General features: G+C 45.5%; 3 protein-coding genes and 1 pseudogene across 4 annotated transcripts; 2 read left to right on the forward strand and 2 right to left on the reverse strand.

Annotated features, from left to right (window-relative positions):
• Window positions 1-234: 234 nt before the first annotated feature.
• LOC6608194 (probable cytochrome P450 6a14) lies at window positions 235-2245 on the reverse strand. The gene is made up of 2 exons (XM_002032903.2): window positions 781-2245; window positions 235-723 (listed from the first exon to the last, which is right to left on the reverse strand). The coding sequence occupies exons 1-2, from the start codon at window positions 1892-1894 to the stop codon at window positions 308-310; spliced, it is 1530 nt and encodes a 509-aa protein (XP_002032939.1). The 5' UTR covers window positions 1895-2245; the 3' UTR covers window positions 235-307.
• Window positions 2246-4251: 2006 nt separating this feature from the next.
• Window positions 4252-6028, forward strand: LOC6608195 (annotated as a pseudogene).
• A 251-nt stretch (window positions 6029-6279) lies between these two features.
• On the forward strand, window positions 6280-7929 carry LOC6608196 (probable cytochrome P450 6a13). The gene has a single exon (XM_002032905.2). The coding sequence runs from the start codon at window positions 6304-6306 to the stop codon at window positions 7783-7785; it is 1482 nt and encodes a 493-aa protein (XP_002032941.1). The 5' UTR covers window positions 6280-6303; the 3' UTR covers window positions 7786-7929.
• Window positions 7930-8855: 926 nt separating this feature from the next.
• On the reverse strand, window positions 8856-19865 carry LOC6608197. 2 transcript variants are annotated; one of them, XM_032715709.1, is made up of 11 exons: window positions 19075-19865; window positions 17777-17912; window positions 16622-17685; window positions 16168-16242; window positions 11525-12727; window positions 10965-11306; window positions 10553-10870; window positions 10342-10489; window positions 10078-10283; window positions 9570-9753; window positions 8856-9498 (listed from the first exon to the last, which is right to left on the reverse strand). In XM_032715709.1, exons 1-11 carry the CDS (start codon window positions 19202-19204, stop codon window positions 9174-9176), a joined length of 4131 nt encoding a protein of 1376 aa, XP_032571600.1. In that variant the 5' UTR covers window positions 19205-19865; the 3' UTR covers window positions 8856-9173. The 2 variants fall into 2 exon arrangements, with proteins under 2 accessions (XP_032571600.1, XP_002032942.1); XM_002032906.2 differs by lacking the exons at window positions 16168-16242; window positions 16622-17685; window positions 17777-17912; window positions 19075-19865 and adding an exon at window positions 13485-13837.
• Between the last annotated feature and the right edge of the window lie 313 nt (window positions 19866-20178).

Raw genomic sequence — 20178 nt, forward strand, 5'->3', positions numbered from 1 at the left:
ACTTGCTGCCTGGCCGTGCACAACTGTAAAATGAAGTGGCCAAAATTACATTTTAGCCGAAAAAGTTTCGATCAGTTAGCTGGCTGCTAAACAAACTAATAAATTCAGTCAAACACAACTTTAATTTGTTTTGGTATCTGATTTAGCCGCTGGCATTTTTTGCATTTTAATTAACAAAGTTTTGGTCACAATGTGGACCTTAACAAAATATTTCAATAAATAACTGCACAAATATTTCAGGTGTACTTTGCACTTATTATCTTTTATTCTTTTTAATTGCAGATAATTTAGATTATACTAAAAACATTTAAAAGCTTTCGACTTTCAGGTAAATGCCGTTATCGGTAGCCAACAGAAAAGATTTTTTCGAAAAAATCAAAGGAACTTCTGTGCGATTTGATACGGAAAATTTGAATCGTCGAAGGAGCGACACGAGCCCAATCTTGGCCTGAATCTTTCCGAACCGCAGTCCAATGCAGTTCCTTGGTCCATCGCCAAAGGGCAAGTAGGCCATCGGATGGCGGTTCTTGACTTCCTCCGGATCGAAGCGACTGGGATCGAACTTTTCCGGCTCGGGATATATCTCCGGATCGTGGTGGATATTGTGCACGGGTATGAGGGCAAGAACGCCCTTGTCCAGCACAATATCTGTGTTGGGAATTTGGTAGTCTTTATTAGTCTCTCGAATGAGATGGGGAAGCAGTGGGTGCTTTCGAAGAGTTTCTGAAAGTGGTTTTGGGTTAAAATCAGTTTGTCAAGCTAAGGCGAATCAGTACTTACCCGATAGCACTTGATCCAAATAGGTCATTTGAGCGAGAACATCGTAGTTAAGCTCTCCACCGTCCACATTGGCCAGCACACTTTCAATCTCCTCCCTCAACCGCTGCTGAATCTCCGGCTGCACGGCCAGCTCGTACAGACACAAGGACATGGTGCTGGAAGAGGTCTCGAAGCCGGCCACGAAGAACACGAAGGCCTGGGCAGCCATTTGCTCCAGGGTCAGGCCGTGGGAGAGATCGATACCCTTACCCTTCTTGGCAGCTTCTTGGTCCTCCGCTCGGAGCTCTATCATTTGTTCGATGAAGTCGTTGCGCTTAATGCCGTTCTTGAGGCGGTACTCGACGGTGTTCTTGACCGTCGACATGAAGAACTGGGTCAAATCATCGGGGAGCACTTTCATTCGCAACTTCCTGGCCAGCTTGGCGTTGGTGAAGATAAAGGATCGCACTACCGTGGAATAGCGACGTCTGGTGAATATTTCGCGACCCTTCTGTCGGAACTCGGCACTTGGGTCCTGGAGACTGTTGCACTCTAACCCGAAGGCGCACGATCCGATGACATCCGTGGTGAACCGAGCACATAGATCCTTGATCTCCACATTACCGTCCTCCACTTTGGCCTCCTTCACCGCCTTGTCCATGGCATCGCCCAGGCGAACACCCACTTCCACGATCACCTTCGACATCTGCTTAATCTTTCCGGAGGTAAAAACGGGCGAAAGCTTGTGCCGCATCGCTCGCCACTCCTCGCCCTCCAGGGCGAACAGGTGGCCCGTGAGGGGATCGTCTCGTGGATTGTTGAAAGCGCCACGATCCTGGAAGTAGCTGAAGTCCTTGATCATAACCTGCTTGATGAAATCCAGATCGGTGATCAAGGCGGTTCGCTTAAAAAACATGTACATTCCGGCGATGGGACCCTGCCCCTTAAACTTCTCATAAATTCTTTGATTGATATCGCGGAAGTGGTACTTCTTCACAACGCCCTTCATGTTGCCCACTATGGGCAGAGGTTTCTCGTGCGGAACACCTTTCCTCTTCCAATATGAGAAGATTTTTATATGCAAACTGTAGGCCAAGGCCAAAACCGCGCCCACAAGGGCGATTGTAAACAGCATTGCGAGCGGTCACTGTGAACTGTTCTTGATTAGGTTTGTATTAACACTGATCGTTTTGCCGCTTAGTTTCTCTCTTTATATACCAAGAGAAGCTTTTCGACAACGCCTTATCATTCCAAAAACAATTGCGATTGCACTAAAGGTGAATTGTTGCTTGTACCGAATTATATATTGCTGTCAAACCAAAATGAGTAACGGCACCTCAAACACCATTTATTTGGTAAATCAAAGGCATATGTTGGTGTTAAACAAATGTATGTTAGAGTTTTCGGCCAACCAATAGATGACATTACGGCTGACGAAACTTTTCTTTCCACACAGCAAACTTATAGCGTAACCGACTTCACTGAATCAGCGTTTAGGAGCAACTGCGGCACGATGATTTTGGATTTCTGTTGAGCTTTGGCACGCTCTAGAGAGCTTGACTTGCCCCAAAACCAAATAAACAATTATTTTGTATCTATGGAATACAGGTTTAGAATCTGAAAGCACAATTAGTTCTATTGTAAGAGCATGACTAGACAGAAACTTACTAGAAAACTAGCCCGTGTCAATATAACGTTGGTCACACTGAAAGGTGGTTTCCTAACACGTTTTGAATATTGACTATCAAGAGAATAATACCTAAATTGGTCTGCACTGCGCATCAACAAAGATGTTTGTCTTTTCAGAAGGTATATGCGAATACTGTGACATTACTGCGTATTTGAATAATAATTGCTTTGCTTTTAACTATTCCCCCGAAAAGCCGCAAACCGATGAAAATCAGCAAAAAGCAATCTAGTTTTAATAAGCATAATCTCCGTTGGCGCTGCATTATTATTTAATTCCAGCTTTTGTTTTATGACTTGAGTCGCCTTTAACTGCGGCATTCCGATTTTTATGTCGATTGGAAGATGGCGCATTAGCGGCATAAAACGGGCCGTGAGCATTAGGCCCAAATCCTTTAAGCACCCAGAACAGCACACACGCCCGCACAAGGTCACAAAATGCTTTTAGGCGCGACTTCGTTTTATTATTTACTGGGGAGCAGACAGAAGTCCTGCGGGGGAAGCTGGGGAATCCTCCCACTTCAATATGGCCTTCTTGGGAGCAGAACGCTGCCCATCTGGAAAAGCGTTTAATAGGCCTTTAATCGCATTCGCGTAAATATTCCCGCAACTTTGCAACACGCCTTGGGGAATTCAGTGACACCAGCGGCTTGATTTTGTGTCAGTTTTATTGAGTTTACGCTTAAATTGATTTCTGGACATAGTCACAGGATTTAGTTTAATTAAAGGTGAGATGCAAAGGCCAAAAGGCAGCAGGCAAGTCGTCTAGCAAATCATCAAGAGCTTGTCAATAAACTGATGTTTTCTTTTCCTGTTTACGCCCAGGCTCACATTTCAATTAAGAGGACAAACACTCTGGGAGTCGAATAAAAAATTGTGTCCTGTAAGGAGGCTAGAATTGCGCATTCAGTACTCTACTCATATGTGTCAGTTTTAAAGAAAACATTTGAGCTACAAGCTAAATGCCTGAACATGTTTAATTTTCATGAAATTGCTTGCCAGCTCTTTGCACTCAGGAAAATAAACTCGAAACTTAGAATTTATTTGCATTAATTTTTATAGCGATAACCGGGTACATTTATAGAGCCCCAACTGATATTGTCCCCTCTTTTCAGCATTACAATGCCTAATTTTGCGGCATCAGGCATTAGACCAAACATTTTGTCGACTCCTTTATCAGCGATTTCTGTTACGGTGGTCATGTTGAGTTGTAGACAGCATTTGATGATAACGAATACGATTTGGCAACTTGAGTCACCGAAATATTGAAAATGTCCCTGGGTGGGTAATTATCTATTGCTATTTCCAATGTTTATAATAGAGGAGACTATCAGCTACTATCAGATTGCGATATGCAAGTATGAAAGCCCTAATTTCATAAAATATATACATATTTAGTCGAGCATACAGATTCTGAGTCTATGAGTCTATACAGTCTATAAAGTCTATGAGTCTCAAAAGGTTTCCTTCTATATGTTAGAAACTTTTCAACGAATACAGTATACCCTTTACTTTACCTTTTAAAGAAAAAGTTCTCCCATCACACATGTTGTACAATAGTACACCTAAACTTAACAATGTATATAGTATTTGTTTACAACCTTATACTGTATATACCTTAATACTGTCGAGTTCGCCATGGGAAAAAGCTTTGTCGACTCAAAAGCTTAGCAAATGTTTATATGTACATTGCACATATGTATGTTTGATATGCGTAGATTATTTTTTTTTGCTTGATTGGCGATTAAGCTCCCGAGATCTCTAAATACCCCACGCTTCGCTGAAACATTTGTTAGTTCCCATTGAGCGTTCTACGAAGAGAATTCTTAGAAACTAAAAACTAATATTGAAGAAAATACTTCGCGTACTTATTTGCTGGACAGCTGAATCCAAACGAGTATCTTGATCGCCATGCTGCTCACGCTCGCACTATTGAGCTTGGTCCTCTTGTTGGCCTATAGATTCTACTACAACACCTACACATATTGGGCCAGAATGGGCGTGCCCCATGAGCGCCCTCTACCGGTGATTGGAAACACGAAGGGTATCGGATCAAAGTACCACCTACGCGACATCAGTCAATGGATATACGACAAGTTCAAGGGCCAGGCACCCATTGCGGGAATGTTCCTGTTCTTCAAGCGAACCGCCGTGGTCACTGATCTCGACCTCATCAAGCTAAGTGCTCATCAAGGACTTCCATTACTTTCAAGATCGCGGTCTCTTTAACAACACTCGGGACGATCCCTTGACGGGACACCTTATTACTTTGGAGGGCGATGAGTGGAAGTCGATGAGGCACAAGCTCACACCTGTCTTCACCTCCGGAAAGATGAAGAAAATGTCGGAAGTGGTTATAGAGGTGGGGCATCGCCTGGCCGACGCCATCGAAAAGGCGGTAAAGGTAGGCGAAGTGGATAATGGGGATGTGGAGATCAAGGATCTCTGTGCCCGGTTCACCACGGATGTCATTGGAACGTGCGCCTTTGGGTTGGAATGCCACAGTCTTGCGGATCCCAAAGCAGAATTCCGAATAAAGGGCCGCATGATCTTTGAGGAACGCTAATTCGGCGCTAATTCAAAACTTTATATTCACCAACTCCAAGTTGGCTAAAAAGTTAAGGATGAAGATCCTTCGCGATGATTTGACCGACTTCTTCTTGTCGGCGGTGAAAAACACCGTCGACTATCGCCTCAAGAACGGCATAAAGCGGATTGACTTTATGGACCAGTTAATAGAGCTCCGAGCGGAGGACCAAGAAGCAGCCAAGAAGGGTCAGGGTATCGACCTCTCCCACGGCCTGACCCTGGAGCAAATGGCTGCCCAGGCCTTTGTGTTCTTCTTGGCTAGCCCTCCAGCCGGAGATCCAGAATCAAGTAAGGGATGAGATAGAAAGGGTTCTGGATGGAAAACCGATTACCTACGATGCCTTAGCGAAAATGACCTATCTGGAACAGGTCTTGTCCGGTAAGCATTATATCATTATTACAGTTGGAAAATTTGCCAGCCCATCTTTAATTTTAGAAACTCTTCGAAAACATCCTATTATCTCGCAACTTTTGCGCGAAACGAATGAAAGCTATAAGGTCCCCAATACTGAGATCATCATTGAGAAGGGAACTTCATTGCTGATACCTGTGCACAGTATTCACTACGATCCGGACTTGTATCCACAACCAGAACTCTTCGATCCCAGCCGCTTCGAGGCTGATAAGTCCAATTCCCGCCATCCATTTGCATATCTGCCCTTCGGCGATGGACCACGCAATTGCATAGGTCTGCGTTTCGGCAAAATGCAGGCCAAGATTAGCATTGTGTCCTTGCTTCAGCGCTTCAAGTTCGGTGCTTCCGACCCAACAGAGATCCCCTTAGTTTTGGACACTCGCAGCCCCACCTTGGCGGTCAAGCATGGAATTCATCTAAAAGTCGAACGCATAGACTTGGAATTTTACTAACTTTGGAAAGTTTCTAATATACCCAAATAATACAAATTAATGATGAAATCCACACCATTTCAGGTGTAAGGCGCTTAACTTGTAAATAATTACTACCATAAATCCAATAAATATCTTATAACGCTTAGTCTGTGAATTTTTTGATATTTTCAAATAATAATTGATCCTAAAACTGAACATTAGCAACGCTCTATATATTTTGTTTGCAAATCGTTTGATTCTCATTTAAAATGACGCAAGATATTGTATGTATGTTTGGATAACTGCAGTTCTTTCCATATAAAACCGATAGAAAAAGAGAGTCCGCGAAAAAAGAGCGAACTTAAAGCTTTTCAGCCGGCAAATGACAAAAATGTACCCCACTTTCACACTCAGTTGCTATTCTATCGAACAGTGGGCACCATGCTAACGCTCCTGGTACTCTTGTTCACCGTCGGACTTTTGCTATATGCCAAGCTCCGCTGGCATTATAGCTACTGGAGCAGAAGGGGCGCGGCCGGAGAAAGACCCGTGTACTTCCGCGGCAATATGAAGGGACTGGGAAGGGACCTCCACTGGACGGATATCAACCTGCGGATCTACCGGAAGTTTCGCGGAGTGGAGCGCTACTGCGGCTACTTCACGTTCATGACCAAGTCGTTGTTCATCATGGATCTGGAACTGATCCGCGATATAATGATCAGGGACTTTTCCAGCTTCGCCGATCGAGGACTCTTTCATAATGTGCGGGATGATCCGCTGACCGGGAACCTTCTCTTCCTAGACGGACCGGAGTGGCGCTGGTTGCGCCAGAATTTGACGCAGGTGTTCACATCTGGCAAGATGAAATTCATGTTCCCCAACATGGTGGAGGTGGGCGAGAAGCTGACGCAGGCGTGTCGCCTGCAGGTCGGCGAGATAGAGGCAAAGGATCTGTGTGCCAGGTTCACCACGGATGTGATCGGCAGCTGTGCCTTCGGCCTCGAGTGCAATAGTCTCCAGGATCCGGAGTCGGAGTTCCGGCGCATGGGCCGATCAGTGACCAAGGAGCCCCTGCATTCGTTGCTCGTCCAGGCCTTTATGTTTGCCCAGCCGGAGTTGGCTAGGAAGTTGCGCTTCAGGCTTTTTCGTCCGGAGGTTAGTGAGTTCTTCTTGGATACGGTGCGCCAGACATTGGACTACAGGCGACGGGAGAACATCCATCGCAACGACCTGATCCAACTGCTAATGGAGCTGGGCGATGAGGGAGTCAAAGACGCCCTCTCCTTCGAGCAGATTGCGGCCCAGGCATTGGTATTCTTTTTGGCCGGGTTCGACACCTCCTCCACCACCATGTCCTTCTGTCTGTATGAGCTGGCCCTCAACCCCGATGTCCAAGAAAGGCTACGGGTTGAGGTACTCGCCGTTTTGAAGCGCAACAACCAAAAGCTCACGTACGACTCCGTTCAGGAGATGCACTACCTGGACCAAGTGGTAGCCGAGACGCTTCGAAAGTACCCTATACTGCCTCACTTACTGAGGCGTTCCACCAAGCAGTACCAGATTCCGGATAGCAACCTAATCCTGGAGCCGGGATCTAAGATAATAATACCTGTGCATAGCATTCATCACGACCCAGAGCTTTATCCCGATCCAGAAAAGTTTGATCCCAGTCGCTTTGAACCAGAAGAGATTAAGGCTAGACATCTTTTCGCCTATTTGCCTTTTGGCGAAGGTCCTCGAAATTGCATAGGCGAGCGTTTTGGTAAACTGCAAGTGAAGGTGGGTCTTGTACATCTCCTGAGAGACTTTAGGTTCACCAAGTCGGAGAAAACACAGATCCCGCTGAAGTTCTCCAGTAAAACTTTCCTGATATCGACCCAGGAGGGAGTTCATTTGAGAATGGACGGACTTGCCAGACCGTAATAGTGGTCATTTGACAATGTTTAATCATCCTGACAGCGCGAAATATGTATAGGAAAATTTTTATCTACAAAAGACTGCGTTCCCAGATTGTATTAATCCATACATTATACAAATAAACACAAAGAAATGTTCTATTATCAAAAAGCTTATTTAAATAATTAAATAATGATAGATAAATAAATTCAAAAGAATTCAATTTTAGAGAGGGAGAGAAATGACTTAAAAATATGATTTGACTGGAAATTTTTATTCTTAAAAGAAGGTGTCTTTGAATTTATGAAATTATTATGAAGTGCGCCAATTCGAATATTATATGTACGTGCATACTAAACAGAAAGCTCTTTAAATTCGAGCTTGTATATACTCTCTCAGAATACTGCGCTCAAAAGCTTTATAATAATAGAATATAAGTATAGAAAACTTAAATAACAAATATAGCTTAACATCTAACATCAGTTTTAAAAACCAAATTATAATAAGATTTACATTACAAAACAAAAATATAAATGTATATTTATTTAGGAAAAACTTTATTGCGTCACTCATAATGTTTCAGAAAAAGTATAAACAATAAGGTAAATCAGTATTCATGGGAATAACTTACTCCACATGTATTTAAATTGTGAAATTAAAATTTTTTATCAAATCATAAGTTCCATAGCATTTCTTAAGCGACAATCAAGCTAATTGATATAGCACTCAAGTTGGTGGTTGGCATGGATAAACTCAGCTTTACACGCACTTAAAAGCTGTCTAGTATAGCATCTGGAAAAGTTTGTTATCAGTCAGTTTCTCACACAGTAAATGCCCCTCTTTTCAAACTTTTAATCATCAAAAAAATTACTGATCCATTGGACACCTACTGGTATAGAAATATTCAATTTATCAAAACTATCAAAACAATGGCATTGTTTAAATATCACTTAAGAAATATACATGCCTCGTACCCTAAAGAACTGCATTTTAATTTATAATCACTGTCAATGTAGTGACGAAGCGCAATGCATTTAACTACAAAAAAAGGGAAATTTAAAAATTATAATCGACCCAAGAAAAACATGTGCTAGGCGTTTTTTCGTAAAAACTAATTTTATTAATAATACATACAATTCAGCTTAGTGGTACTAAGAATGCCTGCACGCAAGCTGTCATTTGGGTAGCATTCAACATTCAGGGGAGTTAAGTTAATAAGTTAATTGGTTTCGCTTGATTCTGACGACAATGGTATCCAATCTCAATGATGATCACAACGACAAGGTCCGCGCGGTTCAAGTACATCTGGCTGGGATTAGGGTTCGGGATTGGAGGAATGGTGGATGGGGAATGGGGGTATCTATTGTACACAAGCATATCTTAATCTGCTAATCGTAATCTAAATCAGCGCCCCACTAGCACGACTCCTTGTTGCAGTCGACGAAGTTGCTGAACTCGGTGGCATTGGGCGGGCCCTCACTGTACAGGTAGGTCACGGGCCACAGACGCGCGGCGGCGAAGTCACTGAGGCTCTGAAGTCCGCCGGGACGAGGGGGGTGCTGGCTGTATTCGCTGCTGGCCGCCGTCGCCGGCTGGGAGAGATGTGGGTGTGGATGTTTCTGCTTCTCCTTGGCACTGGGCAGTCCCAGATGCGAGTGGGTCGGCTGGGTGCTGTTCTTACCAGGGAAGTACCGATCGCTGCACTTGCGCCACTGGTCCGACTCATCGCCCACAAAGCACCTGGAACATGTCGAAGAGAATTTTGAGCTCATTAAAGCTTCACCACATGGAGGTCCTTTCTGGTCATTTACCATGGATAATCGAATCCCTTGCTGTAGCCGCACGGGTGGTCCGCCTTGCAGCAGTAGTCCCAGGAGCCGACCTCGGAGGCATCCGTCTCGCAGGAGTAGAAGCCCGTGATCAGATTCTTGGCGCAGGGACTGCTCCGGCGGCAGGGCTTTCCGGACACGGTGTAGTGACGCCAGGCCACGTCGCCTTTAGCGGACAAGAAGCGAGTTTAGTGAGGTCGAGAACACGGGATTTAGGGTATGGTAATCGGAATCAAATTGGGAAACGGTGACATGCAATCGGTCGGTTAGTAGCTTTTTGGGGGGATTCGTCTTTCGGTTATGCTGGGACTGGGGCATCTGTACATGCTAGTAAACGTTATTTACACAACGATCGCCGCTACAAACTAAGTTACATAATATCTAATTCTAATAATACACAACTAATGCCAATCCGCTGCACGGGAACGGCACCCGGAACCCGTTATTTACACTTGAATCGAGGTGCAACAGGTTAGTAGGTTAAGTTTACCCGGTTCCCGGAAGATGTCCATGCGCCTGTCATTGTTGACCCGGGATCCCCCAATGGTGTTGACCTTGTCGCGGCAGGTCCAGTCGAAGGGATTCCAGGCGAAGAGCCAGAAGTCGCGGTCCTTGGTGTGTGCATAGTGCACATCCTGCTTCAACTCGGTCTGGTCCAGGTCAGAAAGTTCACAGTTGAAGGAGCTGGCATGGGAGCTGGTGTATGGATAGAGATTGACATTAGGGAATGGGATATGAAATTCGTGTATCTCACCCATAGCTGAAGGCAAAGCACTTGAAGGGTGTCGTCTCGCGGAAGCGGATGCACTCCTTCTTGCAGGCCATCTCGGAGGGCACGGAAATCACCTTCTTAATGGCCGGAGGAAGCAGTCTCGCCGGTGATCCGTAACCCAAATAGCAGACTAAGAAAAGATAGGATACTTATACTTTCTACGGACTTCCTACTAATCCCCAAATCAACGCACGTTTCTTGTGCTTCTCATCCACAATTGGCTGGATTTCACATCCATGCCCATAGCTGGCTCGCTCGAAGATATCGAATGCTGCGTCCAGGATGAGATGCCGCTCCTTGTCCATGTCTCGCACTGGCCAATCACTCAGCTGGCAGTTGTCAATGACTCCGGCATGTCGCTGCTGGCCATATCGGAACGCAAACGCCCGGCAGGTGAACTTGGTCGAGCGGATGCACTCCATTTCGCATTCGCCGACAGATCGCACGGTCAGTGAATCACGCACAATCGACTTGAAGAATCTTGTAGCATCAATTGCGCGGAAGAAGCACTCTGCAGAAAGTAGATTTTAAATTCGAACAAGATTTAGTTATAGTTATTAAATCTATACAAATATGTACAATTTATCATAAGATAACCAACTTACGTGCGTTTCTCGGGTCGGAAAGGGCGGTGCTAGGACCGGCGGTATCATGTCGTCGTGGTGGAGGCTGCCGGCACACGTCCATATCGTCCGCCATGGAGTAGATGTCGTAGTCTCGATCGGGCTCGATGTCCACGTAGTAGTCGAGCATGTTGATAGGCCGATCGCAGAGCATGCAGTTGTCCCGGCCAGCCTGGTTGTACCGATAGCTAAACGTGTGGCAGACGAAGCTGGGCCGCTGATCCGAACAGAGGCGTTCGCACTCCGTCAAGGTGGGCACGTTGTAGGCGTGCCGCACGGCCGTCTTGTGCAGCCGGAATCCCTCGCTGGTTTTAGCAGAGCATTCTGTGGGTATTAATTATTTAAATTGATAATTGATTGCGATTTCCACGGCTATAAGATGCCTTCTGCTCAGAAGGTAGGAGATCGAACGAAGCTTAATAAGTCAGGAGTTCTAAGCAATTCTTCCTCATTATAAAAGTTTGTCGTATAATTGGACTTTTTTGATTTAATAACTAATATAGAATTTATATTAAGACAGGTATACCATGAAAGCCACTTACCATCTGGTCCCGCTCGCCGAGTCCACTGTTGACGATAATCGTTGCGTCGCCGGGGATAATCGTCCTCGTAGCCAGAGCCTGGATAGCTCAGCACCGAGTTGGACTCGCGATGTGGCGCACCCAGCTGGAAGTAGTTGAAGTCGTGCTGATCCTTGCGCCTCTGGGATTCGGTTAGACCCCAGTAGGAGGAGGATGATGAGGAGGAGTGCTTGCTGCTGCCACCATAACTACCACCGTAGTGCCCCCAGTTGTCCTCGCCGCCAATCAGATAGGGAACAAATTTGTTTGGCTTCTTGTTGGATCCCGGAGGTCCTGGAGGTCCTGCTCCATCGCGATCGAGGTAGTTGTCCGACGGGCGACTTGGCGGTCGATAGGGCGAGTAATCCGAGCCAGGACGATACGGTGGACGGTACTTATCGATGCGATCCGTTTGCGGACGTGGCGGTCTGTAGGCAGAGCTATCGTAACCGGAGCTACTCGGCAAAGTCTCCCAGCGATCCGGTCTTCCGGGGCGATAATGCGGAGAATCATGGCGATCGACGTAGGGATGGTCACCGCCATAGCTACTGGGTGGGGTGTGACCAAAGTATCCGGAACTGGAACCCGAGCTGGATCCCGAACCATGCGAGGAGAACTCATAGGAGGATGCCGAGGAGGATGAGCTGTGGGATCCATGGAACTCGGAGGAGTAGGGCGGTCGGTGTTCGTAGGAGGAGGAGCCCGGAGGACCAGATGGACCGCGATAGTGATCCACGGCCGTGTTGCTATGCGGGCGATAGTGATCCCTGTCCCTGTCCCGATCACGGTCACGGTCACCATATCCCCCTGCTACTCCACTGGGCTTGAAGTAAACAGGCTGACTGCTAACCGGACCCTTGGAACAATCCTGGCAAGCGCTGCGGCGACAGCTGCTCGGCGCGTTGCGGTCCCTCTCGTAGTAGTCGTAGTCGGGATGCCTCAGCAGATTGGCATCCCGTCGATCCGGACTGGAGTACAGGTCCATCTGGGCCAGCGGCATCTCGACCAGCTCGCAGTCGCCCTGCCCGTGACCCGAGGGATCCAGCCTGTAGTTGAAGCCTTCGCACATGAATCGCCGCTCCCGACCACACTCCCGCATGCACTCCTCTACCCGCTCGCAGGATATGGAGCGGCGCACGAAGTGGGGCGCTATTCGTTTTCCGGCCAGGACTCGTCGGAAGCAGGCTGAAAGGCAGATTAAATGGGTGTTGCAGTGCCAGTTGCAGATGCTGCGTCTTACGCAATTGTGGGCAGCAAAAAAGGCGGAAAATATAACAACCATTCAACGTTCGGAGGCAGTGAAGCGAGTACAGAACTCAAGATCGGGGCTGGGTTACTTTATGGGTGTCTGCACTTGGAAAAAATCTGAGCCTATGCCACTGAACCAACTTATACATTTGAAGCTATATATTGTCGATCATTCAATGGAGGAACTACTATCTTCCAGTGAGTCTAAATAATTGGTAAAAATAAAACCTATTTAAACCTAACAAGCACACTTAATGATAAAAGGTTTGATTTCTTTTCAATTGTTGTTATCAAAAAAAATACACGTTTATAATAAAACCATCAGAATAATTGTCAGATCCATTTCACTTTCTAACACGAATTGTAATTGTAAAATTGAAATTCGCAGGAAGAGGAACAATTCTTTTCCCAAGTGCATTGGTGTCCAAGTCGTTTTCTGTTTCTGTTGCGGGTCGAATTACTTCTCGCTGCCAAGTTTTTGCGGCACATCCGCTGCCGTTTCGAGTAAATTATGCTCGAGTCATGTTGGGTGCCGTGTACTCCACCGAAGATAATCTCCGGGAAAATTGCCAGCCAAGACGGAGTGTTTTTCACGCAGAACGATGGAAATTATGCAAATTACTTTAATACGCACTCCGAAACTCGGCCGAGAGCTTGGCCCCAGGTGGAATGACCCACAAGCATGGCACCTTACCTTTGGCGTCCTCCACTATGATAATGGTGCTGCTGAGATCGGTGTGTCGCGTAGGACTAACGAACTTCGATCCGCCGTCGTGGACGCGACACAAAAGCAGAAGCAGCGCCAGAAGCCCATAGATACTACCCATTTTGGAGTTTATTGTGCCGAAGCGGTGATTTGGGCGTGATTACGTAATGGCTTAATTTGCGTTCTGGGCTAATTAATTTCTGTGCAATGTCAAGCGCTCGAAACAATGGGCCAGCTGGCCATCCCGCTCGCACACAGGACACGCAGACGCGAACACGATTTCCGTAGACGAATTTGAAATTTTGGATGCGCGGCGCTGGCGATTCTAATCGCGAATGAACAGCGGCTGTGGTCAAGCTTGCGGTTTTATACGGCATTAGAAAATCGCGCGCGTTTTCCGAGCTTTTCGCTTGTGCGCTTCTGAGCCGGGAGCTTTTCGCTCCGCCGCTCAGAAGATCTCAGAAAATTACTCCCACTTTCAGTGGATTCTTTTTAACCCAACTCCCAGCGGAGAGCACTTCGCATTGCCCAGAAGCCTTGGATTCTGCGGTATAATGAGCATTTTCAGTGGGGCTTTTTTCGGTGGAAGATGCCTATCTTCGCCAATGATTCAGATGAAAATACGAGGGTACAGATCGCTGCGAGATGCGATGCTGATGGGGGGCAGCCAACCGTTAACAGACCCAGCTCAAGGATGCCGCAACTTGATATGATGCTTATTATATCGTTTCAATAAGAGCGGTCTTAATGAGGCACTAGGAAAAGTTATACCTAAACAGTTAGCCGCTAGATTATAGTCCAATAAATTACGGGCTTATAAGGGGTTATTATGACTGTTTAATTATTTTCTGCTCAAGGATGGACTATATTTAAAGCTATATATTATATATTAAACCTCTGAGTTATTAAACCTGCCTTGGCGAAATTCTAAAGAATTGCAATAATAATATAAAACCAAAAATATTTAACTTGAAATAGTTCTAATAAGGTGTGTATTATATTGAACAGGATAACTTATTCCTGTACTGTCAAGTTCCTTTCCTGTCTTTTGTTTTTGCCAATTTCTCAGCGCTTCGCTGCAATTCCCAATCATGTCTGACCACAAATATGAGTCCATCGATCATATCCCTCCGTCAAGCACCCAAAGCAGCCGACTTCAGTGCATTTCCGTTTCTGAATCAATGTCATTGCTGTCAGGCGGAGCACCACTGCATCGTGGTGGTGCTGCGAACTCGAACCCCGAATGTGGGTGGTTTTTGTGCACCGACTCCGTGTTCGCATTTGCATACAATGAGTGCCGGAGGAGTGTGCAAGCTGAGTGCAATTCCACTCCGTTCTGTTCTATTCCGATCTTGCACAACGCAATAGAACCGCCAAAAACTAGAGATACCTATGGCGAAGATCGCTTCCGCCTCCCAGCCAGCTGGAGCCCAATCTCCAAGTGTAAATTACAATCTGTCCCACGCCAAATAAAAGCAAGCTAACTAACTAGCGAACACGCCACCTCAGAAACACAATTAATTGCGCCAACGTCATCAAGTTTGGCATTTGAACTTGGATTCTCTTGGCACCTGGCACTTGGCATGTAGCATATGGTATATTCGATAGGCTTATGTCACCGCCACCCGCTGGGTTCATGTACTCCACATCGTCACAGTTGAGAAACCCGAAAGGAAGTCGCGTCCAAATCAAAACACAAATCGTTCTTTGATGATCTGGCTTGGTAGTTTCAGAAATGTCATAAATCTTCTGCATTTGACAACTCAATTTCTTCTGGAAAGTAATGAGATCATATTAAATGAAGAGACCGGAAAATAGTTGCTGGAATTAATTTTCGTTGGATCATCTGGCAAAAATGTGGTAATTAGCCTGATACAATTTAAATGCGATGACCTTTAGAAATGGTAGATAAACAAAAATGCTTTCAGTTTAAACACTATACAAAATATCAAGCTTTAAATAAATAATAAATTTTCCATTTTTAAAACTGCATGGAATAAAGCTTTTCCTCCGGAACTTATACTTATACTTTAAATAAACTTTAAACTTTAACTTTAAATAAAAAACGTTTACACCTCATTTCTGTGCAAAATGATCTAACAGAATCGAAATGCCTAATATTCCATGTGGGTGACCCCAATTCCTGCATTTCCATTCTACTGCGCTTGCCATTTATCAAAACTTTGGCCACAGCGTTATTTATTATACCGTTTTGTGGGTGGGTTAGTTAGTGGAGCTTTTGGCTCCACTGTGTATTTTATGCGATTGTGAATAATGCCGTCGATGCTTACTGCAACCGCCCACACACCCCCCACCCACCATTCCCAGATCCGATGAGCATTATGCCAGGCTAATGGGTTTAGTTTTGTTACGCAAATAAAAGCAAGGGAATGTGGGTCAATCGGGCGGGCGTCTGTCATCTGTCACTTGACCAGTCGGTCGCCGTGGGCCCCAAAAGCTAATGGGTTTTAGTTGTGCGCCATGCTAATTCTAAATTTTAGTTGTTTTATTGTTGTTGCAACTCTCAAGTGACCCGTGTCATTGTCTATTTATATGGTTATAGGCACAGGCCTGCCTCTAAGGTGAAGGGATTAGCCAAGGGGACAGCGCGAATCCATGAATTAGTTGAATGTAGGGAATCCAGGAGATGACCCACCTCTCGTTTACTTACCTTTCATTTCATCCATGGGATAACCAAGTCGGTCCCTATTCCGATCTCTATCTCTATCGCCGGGCATTGGTCGTTCTATAAAAATAAATAAGAATACGTTAATTTATATAATTAATTAATTTTAAGTAATTAATGCAAGATCATTATTTAGCTAAATAATAAGCATATTGACATGAATTAATACAAGTTTAATAAGGATTCAAACTCAATATCTTGCAGGTGCATTGTAATATTTATATTATCTTTTATTCCTTTTGATAAGAGAAAAGAAAAATCTGTCATTACAATTATCACTAACGACAGTTAACGTAGTGACGAAGCGCACTACAAGTGCGCTAGTGCGAGTACTATACATACACCAAAAAATGTATTTACTAATTAATTAACATTAATTAACATTAGTTACACATCAATACGATATTTGTATGTTTGAAATATAAAATGGATAACTCACTGTTATTCCCTTGCATATAGTCATCCGGATTGAAGTATGTTGCAATCGTTTTGTCGTCGTCGTAACCTCCGTATCCGTCACCAGGCCTCATGGCACTGCCGTTCCTCCGAACGTACTCATCTCGTGGTGGAGGAGGACCCTCGTAAGAGGGTGGGGGTGGACGTGCCGATGGGCCATTCATCCCGTAACCGACTTGCGGCGATAGGGACGGCGGATCCGGTCGATTGGTGTAGTCCGGCCGTGGATCGCGATCGGGATCGTAGCTGGGACTCGGCCGTGGTCCATAGGAGGGCGGTGTGAAGCCTTCGTAGGGACGCGGTGGATACTCCGGACGATCGGCCGTAGGACGTGGAGGTCCGGGTGGATATTCCGGACGATCGGCTGTCGGACGAGGTGGCCTAGCGACATAGCTGGGTCGCTCCTGCGAAGAACCACTCGATGGCCTCGGTGTCGGTGGTGTATATCTCTCCGGGGATCCGTAGCTATAACCATTCCCGTAGCCCAATCCAAATATGGGTCTTGGAGGGCTATGTGGCGTGGGCCGCATACCTTCATCGTCCGCTGGTTCTATGGGTCCGTAGTGGGGCCGATACCGCTCATCCACCTCGGGGGCATTGGCTGCATAGCCGCCGGGAATGTAGGCCTCCTCGTTGGGCGACGGATAGTTGCTCTCGTAAAGCGTGGGATACTTGTAGAGCGGATACAGATCGTGAGAGAAGTACAGCCTATCGCCCACGCCAGGTGGCGGTAGAGACGGTCCCAGCGGAGGCGGTGGACTCCCCGAAGTGTGTGGCGTGGGGTTGACCACCAGCACTGGCGTATTGCCCACATCCAAGGGCCTGTTCGGCAGATCCAGTGGCGTCGGTCCGGGTGAAATGGCACTGGGACCGGGCACGGGCTGCGGACCAGCGGCAATCGAGTTGTCGCTCAAGTCGAAGCAGTTCGTCTTGCGCGTGTACAGATCAAAGTCGGGATCGAAAATCACGCCCCCCGGACGCCCGCCGCCCCCCGAGCCGTACTGCTCCGATGACAACTGACAAGTGCCGTTTCCGCGTCGATGAACACTGCAAAATTCCGAAAAAAGAGAAGGAAAACACATATATACATAAGATGGAAATTGGGCAATCAAGGGGTGACAGGTGGAAGACGACTCACCCGAACGAGATGGCCTGACACTTCTCGCCCGCCTGCAGGCACTTCTCCTTGCACATCTTCAGCGAGTTGGTGTCTTCGGTGCGGAAGGTCTTCTCAAATGGCAGCATCGCCTCCAGTGCAATCCGCTCGAAGCAGTCTGTCGATGCAAGATGGCAAATGCAAGATCCCAATTACAAAAGGTTCAGCTGGCTGGCAGTTAAGCAACTCCCCAGGTCTTCCCGCTCCACCCCCGACTCCTTTGGGCTCCAAAACAATTGCGTCACCCCACTTGCACTTTCAAGGCCACCGCTGGTGCTCCACTTGGTCCACTCTACGGTAGGTTAGTTTTATTGACTCTGCAATTGTCTCTTTTCGATTGTTCGCTGGCTTTGTTCTCCATTCGGATTCGGATTTGAATTTGAATTTTATTAACTTTGCGTGCCGGTGGGTCGCACTTGGGGGGTGACCCATAGAATTTTTGTCAGTGCATGAATAATTCAAAAAGGTCAAACCATAAACAAAACACATTGCTCTGTGGTGTTTGTGGTCTGACATGCTTGATGGATTGGCCCCCAGCCTATGGTTATTAGATTGGCATGCTCTTTTCCAAGAAATTACCTCATTTAGAATATTTGAATGATTCCTAAGTAGTGAAATTAACATTGTTTTTTAGTCAGTAGCTAATACGTGAGCACACTATGGCCAGGAATTTGTGTTTAGAATGGTTGTATTAATAAAAAGAAAATGGTTAAGTTGTCCAATTAACTAAGGGTTTAAGCCAAGTTCATATTAATATGAAATATTGTATTCTGCGCAATCACCGAGTAATTTAAGTTCTAAGAAGGATCCTATTATATCCCAATGATTTACATTACTATGTGAATGACTCAATAAGCACTCTTTTATAACCATGTTGTAAGAACTCCTCATTTGCATAATGCTCGTAAAGGTTCTTAAAAGGGTATAAAGGCCGATTGTAACGACCAATTGTAAGCGTATATTAGGCTAATTGCTTTTTATAATCGTTTTAACTAGGCCTTTATAAAAAATCTTTAAAATTTAAATTTAATTTATATAAAAAAATTAAAATACTTTTGTTTTTGTTTAGAGATAAAACGAAAAGTCAAACAAGTTGATTAGCGATATCATTTCGCGTATCAAATTACGATGAAAATAAGGTTATAAAACGAAGAATAATACTTAACAAGACGTCGGATTAAATCATAACATTTTAATAAATTGTAAGAAAGTTTTTGCGTTTGTAAATATAGTTCTTTCTATGGGAAGCTGCGAGCAATAATTTGCCATATTTCACTTACCATTTCTTGCGGATACCAACTGATTGTCAACTGTCAGAGCCCTCGTGGAATCCCAGAGACCGATGAGGAGAAATGCCACCTGGAGGCGTATTAATCGCTGCCCAAGCGAATTATCGCTGATCGCGATCATGGGGTCCGATTAGTTTATAACCCCAGCGGCGCTTTCCGATATTACGATGCTTTCTTATAGATTTGCTCTCACTTAACTCGCTTCTTTTGGCACTTCCCTTTTTGCATCATCGGCGGTTTCACTTGGGCTTCTGGCCAGAAGATTTGCTCGAGGCACCGATGGGATGGACGCGAGATTTCGAACTGAGAGATGGAGACTCGTTGGTGGCGCGTGGAAGCCTTCTGCTTCTTTCTTCCGCCTTTCTTTGCAGTCGCGTGTTTCTCTTCTCGTTTTCTGATTGGGGCTTTCGCGTTACGATTCGCTACTTTTCACATTCTTTTCACCGTTAATTATGTTGCCAAAATATGCAGATCGTTAAAATGAGCCAAGATCGGCTTTATTTATGGGCTCGCGGGCAAGAGGCGGCTTAAGATTCTGCGGTTGCGGAAGAAGCCGACTCACATAATTATGATGGGGGTCCGGCCTGTAACTTCAAGTGGGAGAGGGAGGGCGAGAGTCAATAACCTGGCCAACCAAGCGTCGCGAAGCCTTCTTACAGGCGATGACGTCAGAGTTCACTGCACAGGTGCCTGTGACCTTTCGACCAAAAGTTTTGGAAGTTGGCCGATAATTAAAAACCCGAATGACAAAGTGCTCATCAATGCGTAAATCCAGCATTAGCCATCGGAATGCCGAAAGCACCTAAAATAATAATAACTTATTTGCTCATAGTTGCCAGAAACAAAAAAACATTACGCTAATATTCTTGATGATTAATTAAGAGCAAAGAATTCTTCCCAGAACCAAAATAAAACAATTTCGTTGGTGAAAATTGTTAGATTGTTCCGGCGACTTTCTTCTTTTTTGGGGCGCGGTAAATTATGTTGGGAAATGTAGCGAATATAACGGCATTTCCGTCGCGCTTTGACACTTTGAAAATTTCAAATTTTCGCTAATGACAAGAAAGCATCAGCCGTACACACCTAATTTAATTT

This window comes from Drosophila sechellia, chromosome 2R (genome assembly GCF_004382195.2).
Source record: "Drosophila sechellia strain sech25 chromosome 2R, ASM438219v1, whole genome shotgun sequence".
NCBI classification, from domain to species: Eukaryota; Metazoa; Arthropoda; class Insecta; order Diptera; family Drosophilidae; genus Drosophila; species Drosophila sechellia.

Excerpts from the sequence above, each read along its gene's own strand:
- LOC6608197 (XM_032715709.1), bottom strand. The coding sequence starts at position 19,204 with ATGATCGCGATCAGCGATAATTCGCTTGGGCAGCGATTAATACGCCTC. Across the intron at positions 11,307-11,524 it reads TCGGCGAGCGGGACCAGATG|AATGCTCTGCTAAAACCAGC; the intron begins GTAAGTGGCTTT and ends TAATACCCACAG. Across the intron at positions 10,284-10,341 it reads TGCTTTGCCTTCAGCTATGG|CTCCCATGCCAGCTCCTTCA; the intron begins GTGAGATACACG and ends TCCATACACCAG.
- LOC6608194 (XM_002032903.2), bottom strand. The coding sequence starts at position 1,894 with ATGCTGTTTACAATCGCCCTTGTGGGCGCGGTTTTGGCCTTGGCCTAC. Across the intron at positions 724-780 it reads TTTGGATCAAGTGCTATCGG|AAACTCTTCGAAAGCACCCA; the intron begins GTAAGTACTGAT and ends AACCACTTTCAG.
- LOC6608196 (XM_002032905.2), top strand. The coding sequence starts at position 6,304 with ATGCTAACGCTCCTGGTACTCTTGTTCACCGTCGGACTTTTGCTATAT.